The 22,079-nt window shown below is 51.4% G+C and overlaps 1 protein-coding gene across 1 annotated transcript; it reads left to right on the top strand.

Moving 5' to 3' along the window:
- The first annotated feature begins 18,462 nt into the window (after positions 1 to 18,462).
- On the top strand, positions 18,463 to 21,736 carry Fam110d (family with sequence similarity 110 member D). Its single transcript, XM_006975645.4, has 2 exons — positions 18,463 to 18,569; positions 20,273 to 21,736. The coding sequence occupies exon 2, from the start codon at positions 20,366 to 20,368 to the stop codon at positions 21,188 to 21,190; it is 825 nt and encodes a 274-aa protein (XP_006975707.1). The 5' UTR covers positions 18,463 to 18,569; positions 20,273 to 20,365; the 3' UTR covers positions 21,191 to 21,736.
- Positions 21,737 to 22,079: the final 343 nt, after the last annotated feature.

Below are 22,079 nucleotides of genomic sequence, written 5' to 3'. Positions count from 1 at the left end.
CTTTTACTTGAAGTAGTTGATTTCCTAGCGAAGAACTGGAGGTACAAACAGCCGGAGAGACTGGGCTCACCAGGACATCCTGCCGCCTAATCTCGGCCTCCAGTTGGCGTTCCTCTCACAGCAAAGCTTTATCTCTCTGACCGAAGGAACGCAACTCTAGTCTGGCCTTCCTTTAAATTCAAATGTTGCTGTCTTGATCAGCCAATCAGGGACATCCTCTCAAGTGCCCTGCAGTGACGGTTTGTGGGTAGATTGTAACTCCTACCCAGAAAACCCGCAGGCACAGCCACACCTCTAGGCAGCAAAGCGCGTCTTTTAAAGGTGGCACTTTCACCTAGACAAAGAGTTTCCATTGGTTAGAAGTGAATTGTTTGAAAAAAAAAAAAAAAAAATCCTGGGCTTTGGACTTCTCTCTTTCCTGTTCAGTCTGGTATTTCAAGCTTAGCTTGTTTTCAGCTGAAGTTAAGCAATTTGGTATTACGGAAGCTGTCGTGGTCTAGCAGCCGAAAGATCCGGTATGGAAGACAGGCTTTTGCGAATAGCCACCTAAGTGATGTGTGTCATTGGGTAAGTGGCTTCATTTTGAGCCTCAGTTTCCATAGCTGCAAAGCAAACATGATATTTACATTTCATTGTTTTATAAGGGGCGGAGAATGCCGGGCAGAGCACCTGCATGTTGACTTCTTCAGTGGTCCTGTATTCTAAATTTCTATGAGAGCAGAGTTCTGTCAGCCAGGGCTGCATAGTGTGACCCTGTCTCAAACGTCAACAACAAAACGCACCACAATAAAGTTTGTTGAGGAGGAAGGGGTGACCACGCCAGACTTCAGATAGTGCTTTGATTGGCCTCCACTTTGTGAGAACCTGGTGAAGGAACTGCCCCCTTTCCTCAGAAAATGGTTGCCTATAATATGAAGGGGGTACAGATGTCCAGAGTCCACCTGGACCCCGAGCTGAGGAACCCTGTGTTTTAGGTGCGCAGAGTGCCTCTCTGCTAGCACCCATAACTTAAAGGAGTCCATGCATCCAGGGATTCTAGCAAAGCTGCAAGATTTTGTTTCTGGACTTAGGTGCTGGCTACACGGTGTGTCATTGTGTGTAAATCCATCAAGCTGCACTTGACCTTGTGGTCCTGGGCACCACTCCCAGGTTCTCACATGGGCAAGGCAAGTGCTCCTAATTCTAAGATTCTTAAGATTTTAATACCTTAGATCCATTATTATACTTCAATTAAAAAACATTTTGAGAGAGGGTTTCCTTTACCATAGACTGGCCTCAAACCATGTGGCTGAGGATAGCCTTGAACTCGGATCACTCCTGGTCCTCCTGTCTTCACCAAACCAAGTGCGTGGGTGTGCACCACCACCTCTAGTTTATGCACTGCTGAGGACTGAACCTCTAAGGCATGCTAGGCAAACAAACACTCTACCAACTGAGCCATGTTCCTTTAAAAACTTTATTTCAGTAAAGTGTTTAATTAAAAAATAAATGTGGGGCTTGAGAGATGGCTCAGAGGTTAAGAGCACTGACTGCTCTTCCAGAGGTCCTAAATTCAATTCCCAGCAACCACAAGGTGGCTCACAACCATCTATAATGAGATCTGGCGCCCTCTTCTGGCAGGCAGGAATACATGCAAACAGAACACTGTAAACATAATAAATAAATCTTTAAAAATAAATAAAGAAGTGTGAGGCTGGGAGTGTGGCTCAGTGGTAGAGCACTTGTTTGGCATGCCCAAGCCATGGCTTCCATCCCCCAAATCACACCTATAAAGAGCAAAAGAAGTCAGGTGTGGTAGAGCACGCCTTTAATCCATCAGCACTCAGGAGGCAGAGGCAGGGAGTTGTCTGTGACTTTGAGGCCAGCCTGGTCTACATAGTGAGTTTCAGGCCAGCCAGAGCTACATTACGAAACCCTGTTTCAAAAACAAAAGCAAAAAAAAAAAAAAAATGGCACCAGGCTGGAAACGATCAACTGTGATTGGAAACAGGAGATTATCATCAGAAGAGGGAAAAGGAACATCCCTTTATCCCTTTACCTTTCTGGTCCTGTGTAAGTTCTGTGGTCCAGCCTGGCCTTGGCCTCTTGGATGCTGGGATTCTGAACAGACAGCACCGTGATCGCTCAGCCCCCTGAGTGCACACAGATAACACCTAATCCTGTTACTCACAGTTCTCTGCAAGACTCTAGATGCAGATGTATGGAGCACACGGCTGTCACCGCTGCCAGGACAGGAAGGGGTTAAAACTGCTCCTACTGCTGATGAACATCAGGGGTTTGGCTTGTGTGATGTTTTTTAGTGAAGGTGGGTTCCATTTTGACCTCAGCAATGAGGTTGGTATCTCCTAGTTCAGGACTGAAATGACAGCCACGCTTCTTGCTTTCCAGCCCTCTGCAGATGTGTCTCAGGTCTCCTTTGCCCTGCCTTCATTCCTCTGGTAGTGTAATTCAAGATGTTGGCCATCTCTCAGACACAGGTGTTAGGAAGGGGATGTCAGGGTAGTTACAGCTGTGGTCCAGCAAGTCCAACAAAGGCCGTCTCGTGATGGAAGGTCCAAGAATCCAGTGGCTGTTCATTCCGAGAGGCTGGATGTCTCAGCTGGTCTTTAGTGTGCACGTGTGTGTGCGCGTGCGTGCGTGAATCCCAAAGAAGTAGGCTCTAATGCCAGTGAAGGACCACCTCAACAGCTGGATACATGAACGTATCAGTGAGAGCGAGGGCAAGCAGGCCCAAAACAAAGGTTTCTTTCTTCTCTGTCCTTTACATAGGCTGCCATGAAAAGATGAGGCCAGATTTAGGCTGGGACTTCCCGCTTCATATGATCCAAGTAACCAAAAATCCCTCACAGGGTCCAGCTGTTAGTTAGTTAGTTTGTTTTTAAGATTTATTTATTATGTATACAGTGTTCTGCCTTCGGGCCAAAAGAGGGCATCTCTCTGCCCCCATTTTTTGTTTTTTTGAGACAGGATTTCTGTGTAGCTGTGGCTGTCCTGGAACTCACTCTGTAGACCAGGCTGGCCTGGAACTCAAGAGATGTACCTGCCTCTTGCTCCCAAGTGCTAAGATTAAAGGTGTGCACCATCACTGCCTGGCTTAAAAGTAATTTTTAATAAAAATATCGAAGCACTGAATAAAGTTCAAAATCATCTCACTATTTCAAACTTTTCTCAGTTCTCAAAAACAGAAAGGTTGTAACATGCTTACCGAGAAGGGCAGAGCCGCCATGATGAAGGCCGATTTTCCAGGGTAATGTGCACCCATTTACTCCAGGTGCGCTGACCCCCGAAACATCTCCACACTCTGGAAACTCAGTTTTGTAATTTGTGGTAGTAGGGGAGTATGTTCCCAGCTTCTCCTGAAAAGAAATTGTAGCATCTGTCAATTCATTTGATTAAAAAGCATTAGGCAGGGCTGGGCATGGTAGCACATACCTTTAATCCAGTACCGGGGCAGAGGCAGGCACATATGAATTTTGATGCCAGCCTGGCCTTCATAGCAAGTTCTAGGATAGCCTGGGCTACATAGTGAGGCCCTGAGTTTGATCAATGACACTGCAGAAAGAAAGTCACCATCCCCCACCCCACCAGGTAAAAAGCTGAAGGAGCCAAAGGTCATCCTAGTGTGGTGGCTTTTACCTGTCAATGCCAGCACTGGGGAAACTGAGGCAGGAGGATCAGCATGAGTTGGAGGGCAGCCTGGGCTACAGTGTAAGACTTGAGGGGGCAGGGGAGAGGGAGAGAAGAAAGAAAGGTCACAGGGCAAATGCTGCTGCTGCTGCTGTCCCCAGAGTTGAAGAAAGAGACAGGCAGATGCAGAGAGCTCCCAAATGCAAACACTTTGGGGGAACCAGGGCTGGGCTAGGAAAAAACCAAACTCTGTTTAGGACAAGGTGGTTTCCTGTGGCCCAGGCTGGCCTTGAACTCCAGGTACAGCTGAGGACAACCTTGCACTCCTGGCCCCCCTTCCCCAGGGTGGGGGTTCTAGGTGTGCATCAGCCCTAGGTGTGCACCAGCCCCCCTTCCCCAGGGGGGGTTCTAGGTGTGCACCAGCCCCCCCTTCCCCAGGGTGGGGGTTCTAGGTGTGCACCAGCCCCCTCCCCAGGGCGGGGTTCTAGGTGTGCACCAGCCCCCCTTCTCTAGGGCGGGGGTTCTAGGTGTGCACCAGCCCCCCTTCCCCAGGGTGGGGGTTCTAGGTGTGCACCAGCCCCCCTTCCCCAGGGCGGGGATTCTAGGTGTGCACCAGCCCCCCTTCCCCAGGGTGGGGGTTCTAGGTGTGCACCAGCCCCCCTTCCCCAGGGCGGGGGTTCTAGGTGTGCACCAACCCATCTTTTTTATTCGGCTCTGGAGAGTGAACCCAGAGCTTTAGTGCACTCAGCAAGCACTCTACCAACTGAGCTACATCCAACAGCTCTGAAAACCCACCCTTGAATAGAGTTGCTTCAAGCAGGCAGCTGAGAGAGCTAATTGTTTGGAGGAGGGGCAGCCAGCCTCCCTTCCCGATGTTGTAAGGTAGTCACCGGACAAAACTGCTCGGACTCAGGTTTAAACCAATAGAAAGCCTTTATTAGCAGGCTGGTGACCACACTGGGTGCTCAGGGTCCCAGTGTAGCTCTGAGCCTTTCTGGGGTGAACTTTTAAGCACAAAAATCATGTTCTGGATTGACATACTTCAGTTAACAAGAACAGTTATCCAGAAGTGGAACTAGAGAAGCCAAAAAGCAAGGTTAGTACATCTAGAGACTTTCCCAGAACGATGGACTTTGACAGATTGGGGCTTTGTTTTCATTTTGGCAGATGATGGTGCTGTCTAGGTGCTGAGTTTTACAGTCTGAATGGCATTCCATCATGGAGTCGGTTGTGCTAAGGTCTGGGGCCCTGTTATACACTTTCATGAGATTTTCTTCCAGGAGCTCTAGCAGATCCTCACAGAGGAAAAATGGACTCATTCTTCTGGCAGAGGCGGGGAGAAGGAACCTTGACCATGCTGAGCATCAGTTCTCAGCACATCCTGAAGAGAAACCATTTTATCCAAGTGGAGCCTAAGCTGCTGGGATTTCATCGGTTGAACACAACCCACATGAGAGAAGGGAAATAGCCCAGAGACCCTTCCAGACATCCGAAACTACCTGAGGGGAAGGGGAACTGAGACACATTGCTGAGGCTCATGGTCAGGGCCACGGGCTCACTAATGCCTGAGAGATCATCAGAAGGTGTAGCAATAACTCCATATTGGAAAAGCTTGTTAACCTAATAGTTCACGGGTAACATCACAGAAAACAGGGGTGGTACAAGCAGTTGTTGAGCAGCCTGCTTGATTTCTCTCTCTCTTTTTTTTCTTCTCTCTTTTCAAGACAGGGTTTCTCTGTGTAGCCCTAGCTGTCCTGGAACTCACTCTGTAGACCAGGCTGGCCTCGAACTCAAAGAGATCCATCTGCCTCAGTCTCCTGAGTGCTGGGATTAAAAGTGTGCGCCACCACTGCCTGCCTGGCTGCAGCCTTCTTTCTTGTGCTTAGGTGACAGAAGGCAGAGTTGTTAATGTGAAGATTCAAATGGCCTTCTCAACTAAGAACAAACTGAGTCACAAAAGTTCCTGGAGTTCTGGGTATCGTCAACAGAAGAAAGCTTTATGAAGCCCTGAGCCTGCAATCAAAAGTGTGTGTGTGTGTGTGTGTGTGTGTGTGTGTGTGTGTGTGTGTGAACATGAATGTGGAAGCCAGAGGTTAAATGTGTTCCTCAATCACTAGTTTTTAAATTACATCTGTTTGTGTGTGTGTGTGTGTGTGTGTGTGTGTGTGTGTGTGTGTGTGTGTGTGTAACACATGTGCATGGTCACATGTGGAGGTAAGAGGATAATTTAACTGAACCCAAGTCCTCTGCAAGAGAAGTACATCTCTGGACTGCTGAGCCATCTCACCAGCCCCCACCATCTTTTTTGTTTTGTTGGGTGTATTTTTGAGACAATGTCTCTCATCGAGTCTGGTACCCAGCTCTCCTGCAGACTGGTTGGTCAGTGAGCCCCAAGGACCCTCCCATGTCCACCCCCACCGTTGGTATTCCTGGCATGTACTCTGGGCTTGGTTTACAGGGGTTCTGGGGACTGAACTCAGATCTTCACACTGTGCTGGCTAAGCCATCTCCCCAGCCTGTGGGCGACTCTTCTCTCACATTGTGCATGCTGTTTGCTTAAATTCTCTCTCTCTCTCTCTCTCTCTCTCTCTCTCTCTCTCTCTCTCTCTCTCTCTCTCTCTCGTTTTCTGAGACAGAGTTTCACTGTGTAGCCCTGGCTGTCCTGGAATTCCCTCTGTAGACCAAACTGACCTCAAACTCAGAGATTCACTTGCCTCTACATCCCAAATGCTGGGATTGAAAGTGAAAGTGTACACCACCACTACCTGGTGCTTAAATCCCCTGTAACTACTTTTAAATTCTCCTGTAACTACTTAGCAATAAGAAGGAATAAATTATTGATACGGTCTTATGTGAATGAATGGTCAACCATTCATTTGTCAATCTTTTTTTTTTTTTTCCGAGACAGGGTTTCTCTGTGTAGCTTTGTGCCTTTCCTAGAACTCACTTGGTAGCCCAGGCTGGCCTCGAACTCACAGAAATACGTCTGGCTCTGCCTCCCGAGTGCTGGGATTAAAGGCGTGCGCCACCACTGCCCGGCTCATTGGTCAATCTTAATTAGGGTTTCTGCTGCTGTTATAAAAACACCATGACCAAAAGCAATTCAAGAAGGATTTGTTTCATCTTACACTTCTAGGTCATAGTTCATCACTAAGGGAAGTCAGGGCAGGAACTGAAGCAGAGGCCATGGAGGAACACTGGCTTGCTCAGCCTTTCTTATTTATTTATTTATTTACATTTAATTTTATATTTTGAGCTGGCTGCCTAACTGCCTAAAATTCTCTATGTAGACCAGACTGGCCTCAAACTTACAAAGTTCCACCTGCCTCTGCCTCTGCCTCTTGAATGCTGGGACTAAAGGTGTGTGTGCACCATGCATGACTCAGCCTGCTTTCTTACACAATCCAGGCCCCCTAACCCAGATGTGACACTACCCCTAGTGAGTCCCCCAACACCACCAATCATTAATCAAGACAATACTCCACAAATTTGCCTGCAGGCCAATACTATGGAAGCATTTTCTCAAGTAAGATTCCCTCTTCCTCCAGACAGTAGTGGTGCACTTAGGAGGCAGAGGCAGGCAGATCTCCAGGTTCAAGGCCAGTCTAGTCTACAGAGTGAGTTCCAGGACAGCTAGAACTACACAGAGGAAACCCTGTTTCAAAAAAGCACCCCCCCCAAAAAAAAAAAGAGAAGAAAAAGAAAAAGATTCTCTCTTCCCAGAGATGTCTGGGTTTATGTCAAGTTGACAAAAAACAACCATCACGATATTATAAAATAAACTGTGATCCTCAGCCCCCAAAGTATATATTATATGCTTGCATTCATGGAACATTGTAGAAGTAATGTGATAGAAAACGTATCAAAGACCATGGCCAGGCAGTGGTGGCGCATGCCTTTAATTCAAGCACTCAGGAGGCAGAGACAGGTGGATCTCTGTGAGTTCAGGCCAGCCTGGGCTACAGATTGAGTTTCAGGACAGGCACCAAAGCTACACGGAGAAACCCTGTCTCAAAAAAAAAAAAAAAAAAAAAAGTATCAGTGGTTACCTGAGCATGCAGTGGTATAGCACGGATTCCAACCTACATGCAGAACTTTTTGAGGGGCTGTAGATGTATTAAGTGGTTTTTTTAATCCCTTTTGTGTTGATTATAGTCCAATAAAGTTATTTAAACTAAAACCAAAACAAAGGAACCGTAATGGCCAAGTTCCCGCCATCAGAATTTCAGTAGGTGGAGCTCTTACACTAATACTTTACAATACTCTAATATGAAAAGAGGGTAAAAGTTGCCTCTGGCACTCTGTTCAGCAGGACACGGCTGTGCACGCCGGTATTCCTCTCATTCTAGACAGGGAAGACATGATGAGCTCAAGGACCAGCTTGAGCCCCACAGCTCCAGAAACAAACAAGACGACAACCGGAAGAGATGACTCCAGATGAACTGGAGAGATGGCTCAGTGGTTAAGAGCATGGCTGCTCTTCCAGAGGACCCAGGTTCGATTCCCAGCACCCATGTGGCAGCTCACAGCTGTCTGGAACTCCAGTTCCAGGGGACCCAAGGCCCTCTTCTGGTTTCCGCAGGCCCCAGGCACACACGACTACACAGGCAAAACACACACGTAAAATAATAAATAAGTCTTTTTAAAAGATGCAGAAGAAGCCAAAGAGTTGATAGACAGAAGGACAGGCAGAAGAAGGCAAAGACAGTGTCTTGGGCAGCGGTAAAATCCCAGCACTCGAGAGGCAGAGGCAGGCTTAGCTCTATGAGTTCGAAGACAGCCTGGTCTATAGTTCCAGGACAGCCAGGACTACACTGACAAACCTTGTCTTAAAAGAAAAAGATAGCAGCTTGGGGAATTCACTTACCTCCATCAAGTAGCTGAAAAGACCCCACTTTGGTGCCCGCCTGGGAGCCCATCTCCACTCTGGGACTCTTTTTATGGCATGTTACAGGTGGGGCAATAAGAGGTGTTGAAATGTCCCTCCGGGGCATTTGACTCTAGGACAGGACTTTTTTCAAGCATTAAAAAAAAAAAGATGTGCCGGGCGGTGGTGGCGCACGCCTTTAATCCCAGCACTCGGGAGGCAGAGCCAGGCGGATCTCTGTGAGTTCGAGGCCAGCCTGGGCTACCAAGTGAGCTCCAGGAAAGGCGCAAAGCTACACAGAGAAACCCTGTCTCGAAAAACCAAAAAAAAAAAAAAAAAAGATGTATTTTTAAAATTTATTTTGTGTGAATACGTGTGGGTGTGGGCATGACAGGACACACACGTGGAAGTCAGAAGCCAGCTTGCAGGAGTCGGTTCTTTTCTTCTACCATGTGGGTCTGGGGGCTCAAACTCATGACATCAGGCTTGGTGGCCAGCACCTTTACCTGCTGGCCTAGCGAGTCAGCATTGTATTGTTTTTCATCATGACACATTCCTTTTATACATGTACATAATGTGTGTCAATTTCATTTGCCTCCCATTTTACCCTCCACTGCCTCACTGCTCGCTACTTCAGGACTTCTCAAGCTGGCTTCCAAGGAGAGACTCTAGTGCGGTCAGCAGATCCACTACAATTACAAACAAAACCTAGGAGTGTATGTTTGTAGGTCAGGCTCGCCTTGAACTCTTAATCCTCCTGAATGCTGGGAATATAGGTGTGCACCATCACACTCAGCCAGCAGTTCCAAAGACTCACCCTTGAAAGAGCACACGAATCTGTCATAAGTGTTCTGGGGGCCAGGCCCAGGAGGCTTGGAAGGAGAGACTTCCGGAGGAATTGTAAGGCTCCTATGGGTTAATTCCTCTCATCGCTGGCCTGGAGCAGAGAGGCCATCTCCTGGGAGGTGATCCTTCTCCTCAGAGTCCACCTATTGGAACACAATTACCGGACTTAGCCAAGGTGCTGGGCCTTCTCCAGCTGGCTGGGGGACTAACAACCCCGGCCCTGCTTTTCCCAGTTCAGGGGATGGGTTTCCTAAAGCTGAGAGATCTGTGGGGCCTCCGCCCTGTGTCTCTAATCTCATCAACGGTGTTGATGGGGCCCACACTTGACTAGTCACAATGCCGGTGTGCTATAGTGGGCTGGGGGGAGAAGAAGTCTTTGGAGCTCAGTCAGATGTTTATCTAGGCCTGCATCTCAGCCAGGCCCAGGCCTTAGAGGAGAAACTTCCTGGCATCAGGATTTCCTTTACGTGCATGGGATCCAAAGAGTTCAAAGGGTCTTTGTAATAGTTAATCAGTGTCAGCAACGAACTGGGTATAGTTCCTGCGGTGAAACCCAGAGATTCTGCCCATTCATGGAAAATTACTACTGATAGTTCCAAAGGAAGTCCACATAGACCCTGCCCTCAGCCGAGGAAGACACACAAGTCATACATGGAAAGAAAAGAGGGAGAGCCTGGGGCTGGGGCTCAGTTGGTAGAGGGCTTGCTAGCACACATCAAGACTTGGGTTTGATTCCCAACACTGAATAAAAAAAACACATGCAATGGCAAATATCCATGGGGATCTTTCTTTTTTCTTTTTTTTAAATTTTTTTTAGACAGCATTTCTGTGTGGCCCTGGCTGTCCTGGAACTCACTCTGTAGACCAGGCTGGCCTCGAACTCAGAGATTCACCGGCCTCTGTCCCTGGAGTGCTGGGATTAAAGTGTTTGACACCACACCCAACTCACAGCAACCCTTGTAAAGGGAACCATTTTACTGGGGCTTGCTTACAGTTCAGGGATTTAGTCCATTATTGTCATGGCGAGAGGCATGGTGGCGTGCAGGCAGACGTGGTGCTGGAGAGGTAGCTGAGAGTTCTATCTGGATCAGAAGGAGGTGGGAAGAGAGAGACACTGGGCCTGGCTTGAGCTTTTGAAACCTCAAAGCCCACCCCTAGAGACACACTTCCTCCAACAAGGCTGCACCTCCTAATAGTGCCGCTCCCTATGGGCCTATCAGGGCCATTTTCTTTTCTTTTTTTTTTTTTCTTTCAAAAAAAGATTTATTTATTTATTATGTATACAGCATGTATGACTGCAGGCCAGAAGAGGGCACCAGATCTCATTCCAGATGGTTGTGAGCCACTGTGTGGTTGCTGGGAATTGAACTCAGGACCTCTGGAAGAGCAGTCAGTGCTCTTTACCTCTGAGCCATCTCTCCAGCCCCCTATCAGGGCCATTTTCATTCAGACCACCACACCTTGCATGCTCGAGAGCTTAGATTCAATCCTCAGCAGAGAACAAGAAAAGGGTGAGCAAGCTGGGTGCAAACTAGGTGTGGTGGCTCTTGCCCAGCCCTGGACCCTGGGTTCAAGACCGAGAATGGGAAAGAGAAAACAAAATGAAAGGCTTATGTATGTATTGTTGAACTGAGCAATTAATAACCCCTAACATATTTCAGTATTCTGTTTATCCCATCAATCCAATAAGTTACTGTCCCAATTATTATAGAATTTAATAAGTCTCACCACCCCCAATGTCTTGCTATAGAATCCAGGCTGACCTCAACCTCATGATCCTTCTGCCTCAGACTCTCAAGTGCTGGGATTATTAGGTGTGTAGCACCTGCTGCCTGATGATGCTCCCTCAGAATCAACCTTGGCACATATTCTGTAGCAGTTTTCTTAGAGACTGAAACATTCCATCCTCCTCAGAAGCTCCTTAAACAACTCAAAATAGCTTCAGGAAGTTCCTAAAATTGACCAGATTCACTAGGCCCCTCCCTCCCAAGAGTAAACAAGGCAAGCTGCTGAGAGTCACTCCCAGACCAGGTAAGCTGCTAAGAAGACTCTGAGACTAAACCAGCTGCCTGGAAGACGCAGAAACCAGCTGAGCTGCCTAGAAAAGATTTAGACCAACTAAATTTAGAGGCACCTGGAAAGGACATGCATTCTCCAAGCATGTTGAGCTGCCTGAGGGCTGTGCAGTGTGTCCTAGCTTTTATGAGCTGCCACCTGTGCTGGGATCCGCTTTGGTGACCGCTGTCCTTTGCTGTGTATTACGCTCATTGTTAATAAAAAAAAACAAAAAAAAAAAAAAACAGATTGGCTGATAGCAGGGCAAGAAGAGATTGGGCATGACAGCTTGACACAGGGAGAATGATGGGAGGAAGAAGGGCAGAGTCAAGAGAGTCAGAGGCGTGGACAACCAGACACAGAGGGAGCAGGAAATGAACATGTCATGTGGCAAGGTGTAAATAAGGAATATGGGTTAATTTAAGTGTAAGAGTTAGCTAGTAATAAGCCTGAGCTATCAGCTGAGCATTTATTTATTTATTTTAAATATTTATTTATTTATTATGTATACAGTGTTCTGTCTGCACATATCCCTGCAGGCCAGGAGAGGGCACCAGATTTCATTACAGATGGTTGTGAGCCACCATGTGGTTGCTGGGGATTGAACTCAGGACTTTTGAAAGAACAAGCGGTGCTCTTAACCTCTGAGCCACCTCTCCAGCCCCATCGGCTGAATATTTATAATTCGTATTCAGTCTCTGAGTTGGTGCTTTACCTGGCAGTCAGGATGGGAAATGTCTGTTTACAGTCTTTGAGTAATTTCTGTTCCTGTAAGTAACCCCTCACCCATATTCCTGTAAGTGACCCCAATAAAACTCACTGGTTTACCAAGTTGGACTTTGATGGTATCTGTACTTTAATCTGTCTTGGGCTTCCTGTCTGGGTGAGTAGACATGTGTATGGCATCTCCCTGGGAAAAGCCTTGTCACACAGTAGCATAAGAGCTTAATAAATGTCAGGGGTTAACTAACCAATGGCAGCAGCGGCAATAGCTTTACTGTGTGCCTTTGATCCAGCCACTTAGTCCTCTAAGGAGTGGCTTTAATCATACATTGTTTTTCCAAATTGTCTTGCTAGCTAAATGAGAATAACATATGTAAAGACATTTCCTAATCTCCCCAGAGGGGGCACTAATGCAGGATCGCTGCGGTTGCTGGTTAACTACCGTTACAGAGCACCCAGTGTTAGCGTCAAGAACGGTCTAAGTCCTTCCTTCCAGGTGGCTTAGAGCAGCAAGGATATCTGTGCTGGCAGCCTTGTGGACAGGCCCTGGAAGTACAGGAAAGCTTCCTGCCTGGTGCAGCCTGCCCCCTGGTGGACAACCCTATGTTTTGGGGGTGTCCAGGCACAAACCACTCCCTAAAGAGTTCCAAGTTCTTGCCTGTGGATTTTGTAAGGTACGATGGGATGACTTTGGAAGCAGTATTATTGTGGCAATTTATCATGTGTAGTTAGTCAAGAGTTGTGAGATGCTGCTATCTCCTGATGGCCAATAGCAGTGGTAGAGGCAGCCTCTCTGGCTACTCCTTAACCTCCAAGGGGGAGCAGCATGATTTGCATCTCGCTTGATGGCTCTTTTCTGTTTGTCTGTCTGTCTGTTTGTTTGGGTGCTAGAAACTGAACTCGGCGCCTCACCCATACGGGGCAAGTGCTTTACCAATGAGCCGCAAGCTCAGTCTGCTTGAGGGCAGGATGGGACATCAAGTGGCTTGACCTTTGTACTGGACTTCCCTCAGTCATCAAATCCAGGCCGTTCTGGGGAGCCAGTGACCTTAGCAGCAGCTGAGGTGGACTTAAAGAAGGTGACATTGCTCAGAGTACTGGGCATGTGTGGACGGCGAGCCCTGCCCTGAAAACTGGTGCTGTTCACACACCACCATCCGCACTGAGTGAGAAGCCTCTTTGGGTCCCAGTGGCTCTTCCTGGGGGGAGAAGAAGAATTGTGGGTGGACCCACACACACACAGCCTGCAATACAGTGCTCTCCACTGCGGCCATTGCTCTCCCTGCTCCGCTGCTTAATGTGACAATCCCTCTCATGTCCCCTCTCACCACTTCTTCGGGCCTCCGTGGCTCCCAGGGTGGCCCAGTGCAGGCAGGCCCTCATGCTCTCAGAGAGCCTGAGCACCTTCTGATGCTGCAGAGGCATGACCTGTCTGTTTACAATGACCAATTATCAGCACAGGGGCTCCAAGAAGCACCCAGGACCCACACACATTGCTCCTCACCCCTGCAGTGTACCAGGGGCCTTATTCCTACTTACAACCAGAGTCAAAGATGCCTGATAAGACGGGGTGTCAAGAATCCTGTCTCTAATGCCGGGCGGCGGTGTCACACGCCTTTAATCCCAGCACTCGGGAGGCAAAGGCAGGCGGATCTTTGTGAGTTCAAGGCCAGCCTGGACTACAGAGCGAGATCCAGGAAAGGCGCAAAGCTACACAGAGAAACCCTGTCTCGAAAAAACAAAACAAAACAAAAAACAAAACATTGCTGCATCTAACTACCACTCAGGAGAGAGGCGGCATCCGGCTGGGAAAGTGATAAAAACATTTACGCAAGAGTAAAGGCTGGAAAATGAACTCCCTGTGAGTCCTAGAGCTAGCTGAAGGCAGCACCATACATACATATGCATATATGTGTATATATGTATGTATGTGTGTGTGTGTGTGTGTATACACAAGTTGTTGTTAATACTGTCAGCTTGACAGGGTCCAGAGCCACCTAGGAGACCAGCCTCTGGGCATGTCAGTGGGGGGTTATCTCTACTAAGTTAGTGGAGGCTGGCTTTAACTGTGGGTAGCTCATTTCATAGGCTGGGGTCCTGGGCTGAGTGAACAGGAGAAAGAGGCCCTGAGCAGCAGCTTTCTCCTCTCTCTGCTTCCTGCCTGTGGCTGCAATGTGATCAGCTGCTTCCTGCTCCTGGTACCATGCCTTTCCTGCCATAATGGCAAAACAAACCTTTTTTTTTCCCCTTAAGTTGATTTTGTGAGATATTTTGTTGCAGCTATGAGATACCTATTACAACTAATATCTGCCTGGGTGGGGGTGCGAAAGAAGAAAAAGTTAGGATAATATAATAATTCCTGCTTTATACAGGAGTTTGTATGTAAGGGAGGTACTGAGTATAAAGCACTTTGCACAGTACCTAGTACCGGAAGCACTCATCGGTTGTAGCTGGTTTGCTGCTCTAACTAGGTGATCAGCACTAAGAGAGCAGGCATCCTGTCTGCCTTGTATGCATTGCTCACTAGCTGTGTGGGTTCGCACGGAAGAACAAATGTTCAGGCATCTCCCTCGGTACTACCCCTGCTGTGGGTCGTGTCGGGGGTGCTAGGGGCCAGGCTCTCCTCGGAGCCACACCCCTCGGAGCGGCAGCTGCCAGGGCCAGGCTATTGTTGTGGCTAAGATTCTTTCCCCAAATGGAAAGCCACAAATTAGAGAGGAGCTTTGGCTCCGCTCTCAGGAATTGAGGGAGGCCACCAGCCCATGGGGGGGGGGGGGGGCTCCTTCCAGGTCAGAGTCCCTGTCTGGGCGCAAACCTGCACCCTCTCAATACTACGTTCTCTGCACCCCACCGTCTCTCTAAGCCTCTTGCCCTCCCTGAGACCCCTGCTCCTGCTGTCCTCTGCCCTGAGGCTACCAGGGCTCTTTCACCCCTAGCCCAAACAACAGTGTCGTCCCCCACCCCCAGGCCCTGCTCAAATCCCCTCTTTGAAGCTCCCCACCCCATCCAAGCGGAACAAATCGCCCCTGCCCCACCCCACCCCCACCCGGTCATCTGCTTTCTTCGTCTCCTTGCCACAGAGCTGGTCAGTCTTCCTCTGTGGCCCCCTGCCCCACCTCGGCCGCCAACCTCCCCATGAGTCCCTCAAGAGGATGTGACCCCCGTCTGCTGACCCCACAGCACAGGGAAAGTGTCCCCAATGATCTGTTGCCAGCAGCTGAGAGTGAGGCAGGCGGGGGCGGGGGCAGGGAGAAAAGGCTTAGGCCACAGGTCCAAGTCTGAGGGCGGCGTCGGGTGGAGAGCCCAAGGAGAGGTCAGCTCCATCCACCATTCCTGGCTTGCCACAAGGTGCTCGTGATTTCTCAGCCCACCCTCCGACGACACAAAAGCCCGTCTCATCCTCCACATTGGACAAGAAGGGCTGCCCAGAGAGGTTATGTTTTTGTTGGAGGCAATGTCAAAAAAAAGAGTGGAGAGTCAGGATTCGAATCAAGACAGGGCTGAAGTGTGAATGGTCGTGGCTTAGGGACTGTGGCTGCCTGGGGAGATGTAGACAAGAGTCTCCTTCGTGACATGCAGGCATGAGGTCTGAAGCCAGATCTGAAGGCTTCTCGGGGCCTATCTCACTGTTCCCGACAGTCTGCCTGTCAACCCTCTCCTGAAAGGAGCCGCTTCTGACTCAGGCCCATTCCCAGCTCAGGTGTTCCGGGAATGAGGTCTGAGGTCGGATATAGGAAGGAAACGGCCCTCAGACTTAGCCTGCCCCTCCCCCAGGTCCTGGCTAGTGGGCAGGAAGGAGCCACTTTAAAGATTTCCCTGGGGACCTATGACCAGAAAGAGAGAGGATCTGGCCCTTGTTGAGTGCCCCTGCGAATTGAGGGCCGCTGGATAGAAGGATGTGGGCCCCCATCCTCTGAGGACAGACAGATATATGACCTCCCGTCCTTCTGTTTCTTGTCCCTCTTATTCCCCCCAGCTCTTTCGGGGTCCCTCACCATTTGCCTTCTGTGTGCGCCTGCTCAGGCTGTGTGTTCCTGGGTCTGTGTCTGTCCCTAGATACTTTGTCCACTGGTGTCCTGGCACGAGGCACTGACACTTCAGACTCTCACCCTCCAACTGAAGACCCCCAAGAGCCTAGCTAGGGCACTGCCCTCTGACTAGGGCTCTCTAAGTCTCTGCCCTCGGACTGAGTACTGAGCGGGAGCCTACTCATTTCAGAAGTGTGGAAAACAAGACATCCAATCAGGAGGACCCCCCTGGACCCTCTGGGTTCCCCTTCCAGTAGTCTAGCATCTGTTCTTGATCCCCAGAACACAGCTGTGAAGCCCCCCCCCCGCCCCCCCGCCCCGCCAGTCCCTCCACCTAACCCGGATGCTCCTTTAAAAGCAGAGGAGTGGGGGTGGCCTCAGGGAGACACTAGGCCCCATCCTCCCCCTGGCAGGCCAGGTTTCCTGCCATTGACAGCATCCCAGCTGGGCCCCCGCCCGGTCTCCCCCCTGTTTAACCCCTTCATGCTCAGGCCACAGGGCTACTGGCCTGGACCCTACCTGCATCTACTGAACTAGAAGGGACCCCGTTTCCCTGGATTAAATATATGATCACGGTATGAAGTCACAAGAACGGCCCTTAGCACATATATCTTCCTCAATAAAAGTCGCCTGTTGGGGTGAAAATGTGGCTCAGTTGGTGCAGGGCTTGCTTCGCATACACAGGGCCTGGGTTCCACCCCCAGCACCGGACTGCACAAAATCAGGCACGGTGGCTCGGTGGCTCGTGCCTGGAATTCCAGCACTCTAGAGGTGGGGATAGGAGGATTAGAGGTTCAAGGTCAGCCTGGTCTACTTGACACCCCTTCTCAAAACGGAACAAACAGCCATCATCGTGTGAATTTGGACAGGTCATTTCACTACCCTAAGCCTCAGTCTCCTCAGCTCTAAATGGGAAAAATGATAAAACTTAACCCCAAAGATTGTCTTCGAGATGAATTGTGACAATGTGCTGAAAGTATTTTGTCAAATGCTGTAACAAGACAATTTTGTTGTTATGGACAAAAATAAATACCCCCTCTTCCCCTTCATAACAGTGGGAGAGGGATCCAGGGGCTCACAGAAGGTCAGGGACCAGGGGTGAGGGGGACTGGGTCCAAGCACTGACCTTTGAACTCTGGGTGACGGAGCGTCCACCTGTGGAGAGTGTAACACTCCAATGGAAGGCTTCTCCTCTGTACAAACAGGGTTGGGGAAATCTGGCAGGCTCCCCAGGGAGGAAGCCAGGGGAGTCTCCTCCACCTCTCTCTTCCATCAAGGTATGTTGTGTGTCCCAGCGTCTTCCCATCCCATTCCAGGCCTGCGGAAGGTAACAGCATCTTCTGGCCAGGTGATGAGCCTTGGGTTCTCAGACAGACTCTTGGTCTAGCCAGACAGACATGGGGGCAGAGGAGAGAGGGCTCTGGGGGTCTGCGCATGTCCCTCCTGCTAGACTCACTTCCTCCCCGTGAAGTGGAGTTACTATTCCTGCTGGGCCCTACCTAGGCTCCAGGGGAGGGGGCTCAGGGGAGATCAAGCGCATAGATGGGACGTGCCTTGCAATCATGAAAAGTGTTAGAAGGAAGGGAGGGATTTATGCTAAGTGGTCGGGCTGGCAGGGGGTGGGCGCAACTGGGAGAGAAGCTGAGGCAGAGCCCAAGGGAGCCCCAGCTTTGAACTCTAGAGGGGTGGGGCTCCTTCCTGGCTAGGGCTTCCCCTTGAGATAAATGGTGTCAGCAAAGAGTGGGGACCACTAGGGATCCCAGGTAGGAGGCCAAAGGATGGAGGCTTAGCCCTGCAAGGCCTCCTCCATCACACCCTTCCCGTTTGCCATCACTGGGGCAGGACCACCGAGTTCTTGCTCAGTCCTCATGCTAAGTCTTGCTGGGACAGGCTCTCAACACACACACCTGCAGCACCCTCACCCACCCTTAGGCTGCAGATGCCCGGCTCATCTCTAGGAAGAGCAGGCTTGCCACACCCCAGTACCGGGATTAAAACAGGCCTATACCAGCTAGAGGGGAAAAGCAGATGGCATATCACCCTCTTCTGTCCTCCAGTCAGAGCATGGAGGCTTCAGAAGGAGCCTGGGGAGTAGAAGGTCTCGTTTGGGGTCATGGTACTTCAGCCCAGGTTTACGGTGCCTCCATGGCAACCATCGAACCCGACAGAACTGACTTAACCATCTGTAAAGTTGCTGGACACGGCTCACAGGTCCTGTCAGCACCAAGACTGGTCAGGAAAGAGTTAATTGAGTCTGAGCTCTGGGTCAGGAAGGGTTAACCCAGGGGGTGGAGGCTCTTCACTTTTCCTGTGGAGAGGAAGGCTTGGCTGCCACCAAAGTTACTCCCTGGTCCCCGCTGTCCTTCTGGCCTTCAGTCTGGGCGTGCCGAGGGACCCCTGTAACTCGGTGTCTCCACACGGAGGTGAGTGCCTCGGGGTGGGAGGGTATCAGAGCAGGAGGGCACCTTGGGAGCGCTGGTAAGGAGGCTAGTGCCAAGCTACTGAACTTGGAGGCGCCAATGTTGAGAGCTGAAGCCTCTAAGTGGACAGAGGAGGAATTTCTAACTCAAGGGCTGGGAGAGGCTAGGTAACAGGGACAGAGGACAAGACTGACTGCCAGTCTAGCATGGGCCATCTGTGGTCAAACATCAAAGCCAGCCCAGAAAACAGGGGAGAAGCAGGGGACAGCAGACTATTTTGGTCCTTGTGTTTAGGGACTTTTTATAGCCTCCTTGCTCAAGGCTACAGAGAGAAGGAGGGGACAGAGGCCATCCACGAGGTCAGACAAGCTCAGTGCCCTCCTGGGACCTTGGCATCTGACCCAGTATCGTCCCTGCGTGAACAGAGCGGGACACTGGCAGGCTGTCCTTGCTGCCTAGGTTTCTGCCACAGTGGGCAGATTCACTACGTACTAGGTGGCCATGTGGAGTAGTGTGGGGAAAGTTTTCAGGTTGGACCGGGGCTGAAGTGGCCAGGGTCTCCGCTCTAAGGCCTCTGGGAAGGGTGGCGTGCACATCCGTCTTCACACAGCCTTGCCTAGTCTGTGCCTTTTTGCCTCCAGAAGCAAGGTCCCTTCAGACCCCAGAACCAATAAGTGTCTTCCAGCTGTATGGGAACGGGAAATGGGAGGACAGGGGTGGGTGTGTTGGCCATGTGGGTGGCCCATTCTGTCAGCTAACAAGGAGACCGTCAGCTCTTGATTTACTGTCCCTTCGGCCCTTTTCCCCCGGGACAAGGGAGGCGAAGAAGAAGGGTCAGAGGTTTCTGGATCAGAAGCCCGCAGGGACCCCGAGGGCAGATTTCTGGGTGTGCAGGTTATTAGGCAGACTCAGTGGCGGGGAAGGCTTAGTGAGACTGGGGTTCCTGCCGGGACCCACAGCATCAGAGCCAGAACCCAAACACCGGAGAGGAGTTCTGACCCGCAAGCCGGGGGGTCCAAGACGATAAGGCGAAATCTGGGTCCCAGGTGGCACCCTGACTCTCAAAAGGACCCACACAAGCCCTGTCCTCTCCTGGCCACTGTCCTGGGCTGACATGGGAGTGCAGGGTTGGAGGAGGTGGTGTTTACCGGTTAGGTTTTTCTGGAGTCCCCTTGGCATAGGGCACACAGTGGCTGGCTGTAGAGACTGGGGACCACCTCCCTCTCCTTCCTGAATAGCCCTGCTGGGCCTGGGCGAGGAAGCTGGCAGCAGTTCCTAGAGGTTTCTACCCTATGGTTATGTCCCTGACCTCGGTGCTTGGGGGCGGGAAGGGTGGGCCGGCTGCAGGCAGCCTGTGGCCGCGGAACCTCCTTGTCTTGGGCTTGAAGTTGCTCTGTTGGGAAGAGGTATTTTTTCCGGTTAAAGCCGATTTCGGGAATTGAGCTAGGGCCCGCCTGATTTTCCTTTCCAAGTGTCCTGCTTGCTTGTACCAGATCAGAGCACTCTCAAAGGGGCATTAAATCCCCTCCCCCCAAATTATCCAATGCCTCTTAAGGATTGGGGAGGGGTGGGTCTAGCTCTCGCTCCCTGGGCATGGCACCAGCTGATGGGGGAGGGGTGACTGGCTGATCCTCTACCCAGGAATGCCTGCAGGAGAGGGGCAGGGACAGCCTACCCTCTCCCAGACAGTTCCTCTCTCCCTGCAGGCCGCAGGAACTCCGGAGAATTGTTCGCTGCTCCTCAGCTACCTGCGCATCCCTAACTGTGCATGGAGCACTGACCTGCCCAGCTCCACTAAGATGCTCCTGGCCTCTCCCTCCACGCCATCGAGGGCACGGACCCCCAGCGCCGTGGAGAGGCTGGAGGCCGACAAAGCCAAGTACGTCAAGACGCAGCAGGTGATAGTACGTCGTCAGGAGCCAGCCCTGCGAGGGGGACCAGGACCGCTGACGCCACACCCTTGCAATGAGCTGGGGGCCTCTGCATCACCCAGGACGCCGGGGCCTGCCCGCCGGGGTAGCGGCAGGCGACAGCCAAGGCCTGACTCCCTCATCTTCTACCGCCAGAAGCGGGACTGCAAGGCTTCGGTGAACAAAGAGAACGCCAAGGGCCAGGGGCTAGTACGACGCCTCTTCCTGGGCGCCTCCCGGGATGCTGCCCCGAGCAGCCCGGGACCTACAGAGAGACCCGCGGCTCCTGCGGGCTGGGCTGGGTCCCCGGATGCTCCGGAGGCGACAGGGAAGAGAGCGTTGTGTCCCACGTGCTCGCTGCCCCTGTCGGAGAAGGAGCGCTTCTTCAACTACTGCGGCCTGGAGCGCGCGCTGGTGGAGGTGCTGGGCGCCGAGCGCTTCTCCCCGCAGAGCTGGGGCGCCGAGCACAGCCCGCAGGTCGCCACGTCGCCGCCGCCGGGCTCCGGGGACACCAGCGATTGGACATCCAGCGACGGGGACGCGGGCAGCCGGGACTGTGCGGGAGGCGGCGGTGGCGGCGGCGGCTCGGAGGCGGCGGGGTCCGCGCGGGACGGACGCCCCTCGGTGTCAGTGGTGGAACGCAACGCGCGCGTCATCCAGTGGTTGTACGGCTGCCAGCGCGCGCGCGCCCCGCCGCGCGAGTCCGAGGTGTGAGCATCACGGCCCCCGAGACGGCTCCCGGAGAGCTCGCCGCGTCCGTGAACAAACCCTTTGCCTAGATCTGTTTTCCCCATCTGCACCCTGAGCAGGCGGGACCCCGAGGGCCAGGCGCAGATTAAGGAAAGGGGTGGGGTGGGGGGTAACGTAGCCTTTCTGGAGGCTGAATGTGAGCAGCGATGGACTGGGGTGGGTGGGAGATGAACGAACTACTGAATAAAGCTAAAATATTATTTAATAAAGGGATCGTGAGTGTGGCTCTGCGGGCAGAGGTTGGGGAAAGGGGAGGACTGGTCTGCGTGGCTGAGTGTGTGGGTTGTGAGTGTGGGTTCCAGGCTGAGTGTGACCTTGGCCAAGCACTCCGCTTTTCTGGGTTATTAAAGGCGTAAATAGCGTCCTGGAGTAGTTGTAATGCATATGGCAAATGTACCTGGAATATAGAAAGTGTTCAATAAACGTAGCTTGCTTGAGCCACCCAGGATTCTTGGAGCTTTGCGTCCCATTCCCGTCCCCCATGGTCCTGAGGTAAGAAAGTCTGAGTTTTGGAGGGTCCGGAATGGAAGTCATTAAAACTGGGGCATCCTTGGGTCAGGATTTTGCCATCTGTAACCTGCTGTCTGTCTGTCTCTGTCTCTCTCTCTGTCTCTCTCTTTCTCTCTCTCTCTCTCTGTGTGTGTGTGTGTGTGTGTGTCTGTCTGTCTGTCTGTCTGTCCCAGGCCAGCCTCACCCTGCTAGCAACCACTGAGGTTTATGCGATAACTGGGGATCGAACCCAGGGCTTCATGTAGTAGGCAAGTCCTCTACCATCCGAGCTATACTTCCCGGCAGAGTTCCTCCACCCCACCCCACCCCCACCCCCCACCCCACCCCCGCTCCAGAACACACA

The sequence above is a fragment of the Peromyscus maniculatus genome, chromosome 2 (assembly GCF_049852395.1).
Source record: "Peromyscus maniculatus bairdii isolate BWxNUB_F1_BW_parent chromosome 2, HU_Pman_BW_mat_3.1, whole genome shotgun sequence".
In the NCBI taxonomy this organism is placed as follows: Eukaryota; Metazoa; Chordata; class Mammalia; order Rodentia; family Cricetidae; genus Peromyscus; species Peromyscus maniculatus.
Note: the sequence above shows the minus strand (reverse complement) of the source record. Positions and strands in the feature narration are given on the sequence as shown.

Bases quoted from the DNA above. Each gene is read 5' to 3' on its own strand.
- Fam110d (XM_006975645.4), top strand. From the start codon at position 20,366: ATGCTCCTGGCCTCTCCCTCCACGCCATCGAGGGCACGGACCCCCAGC.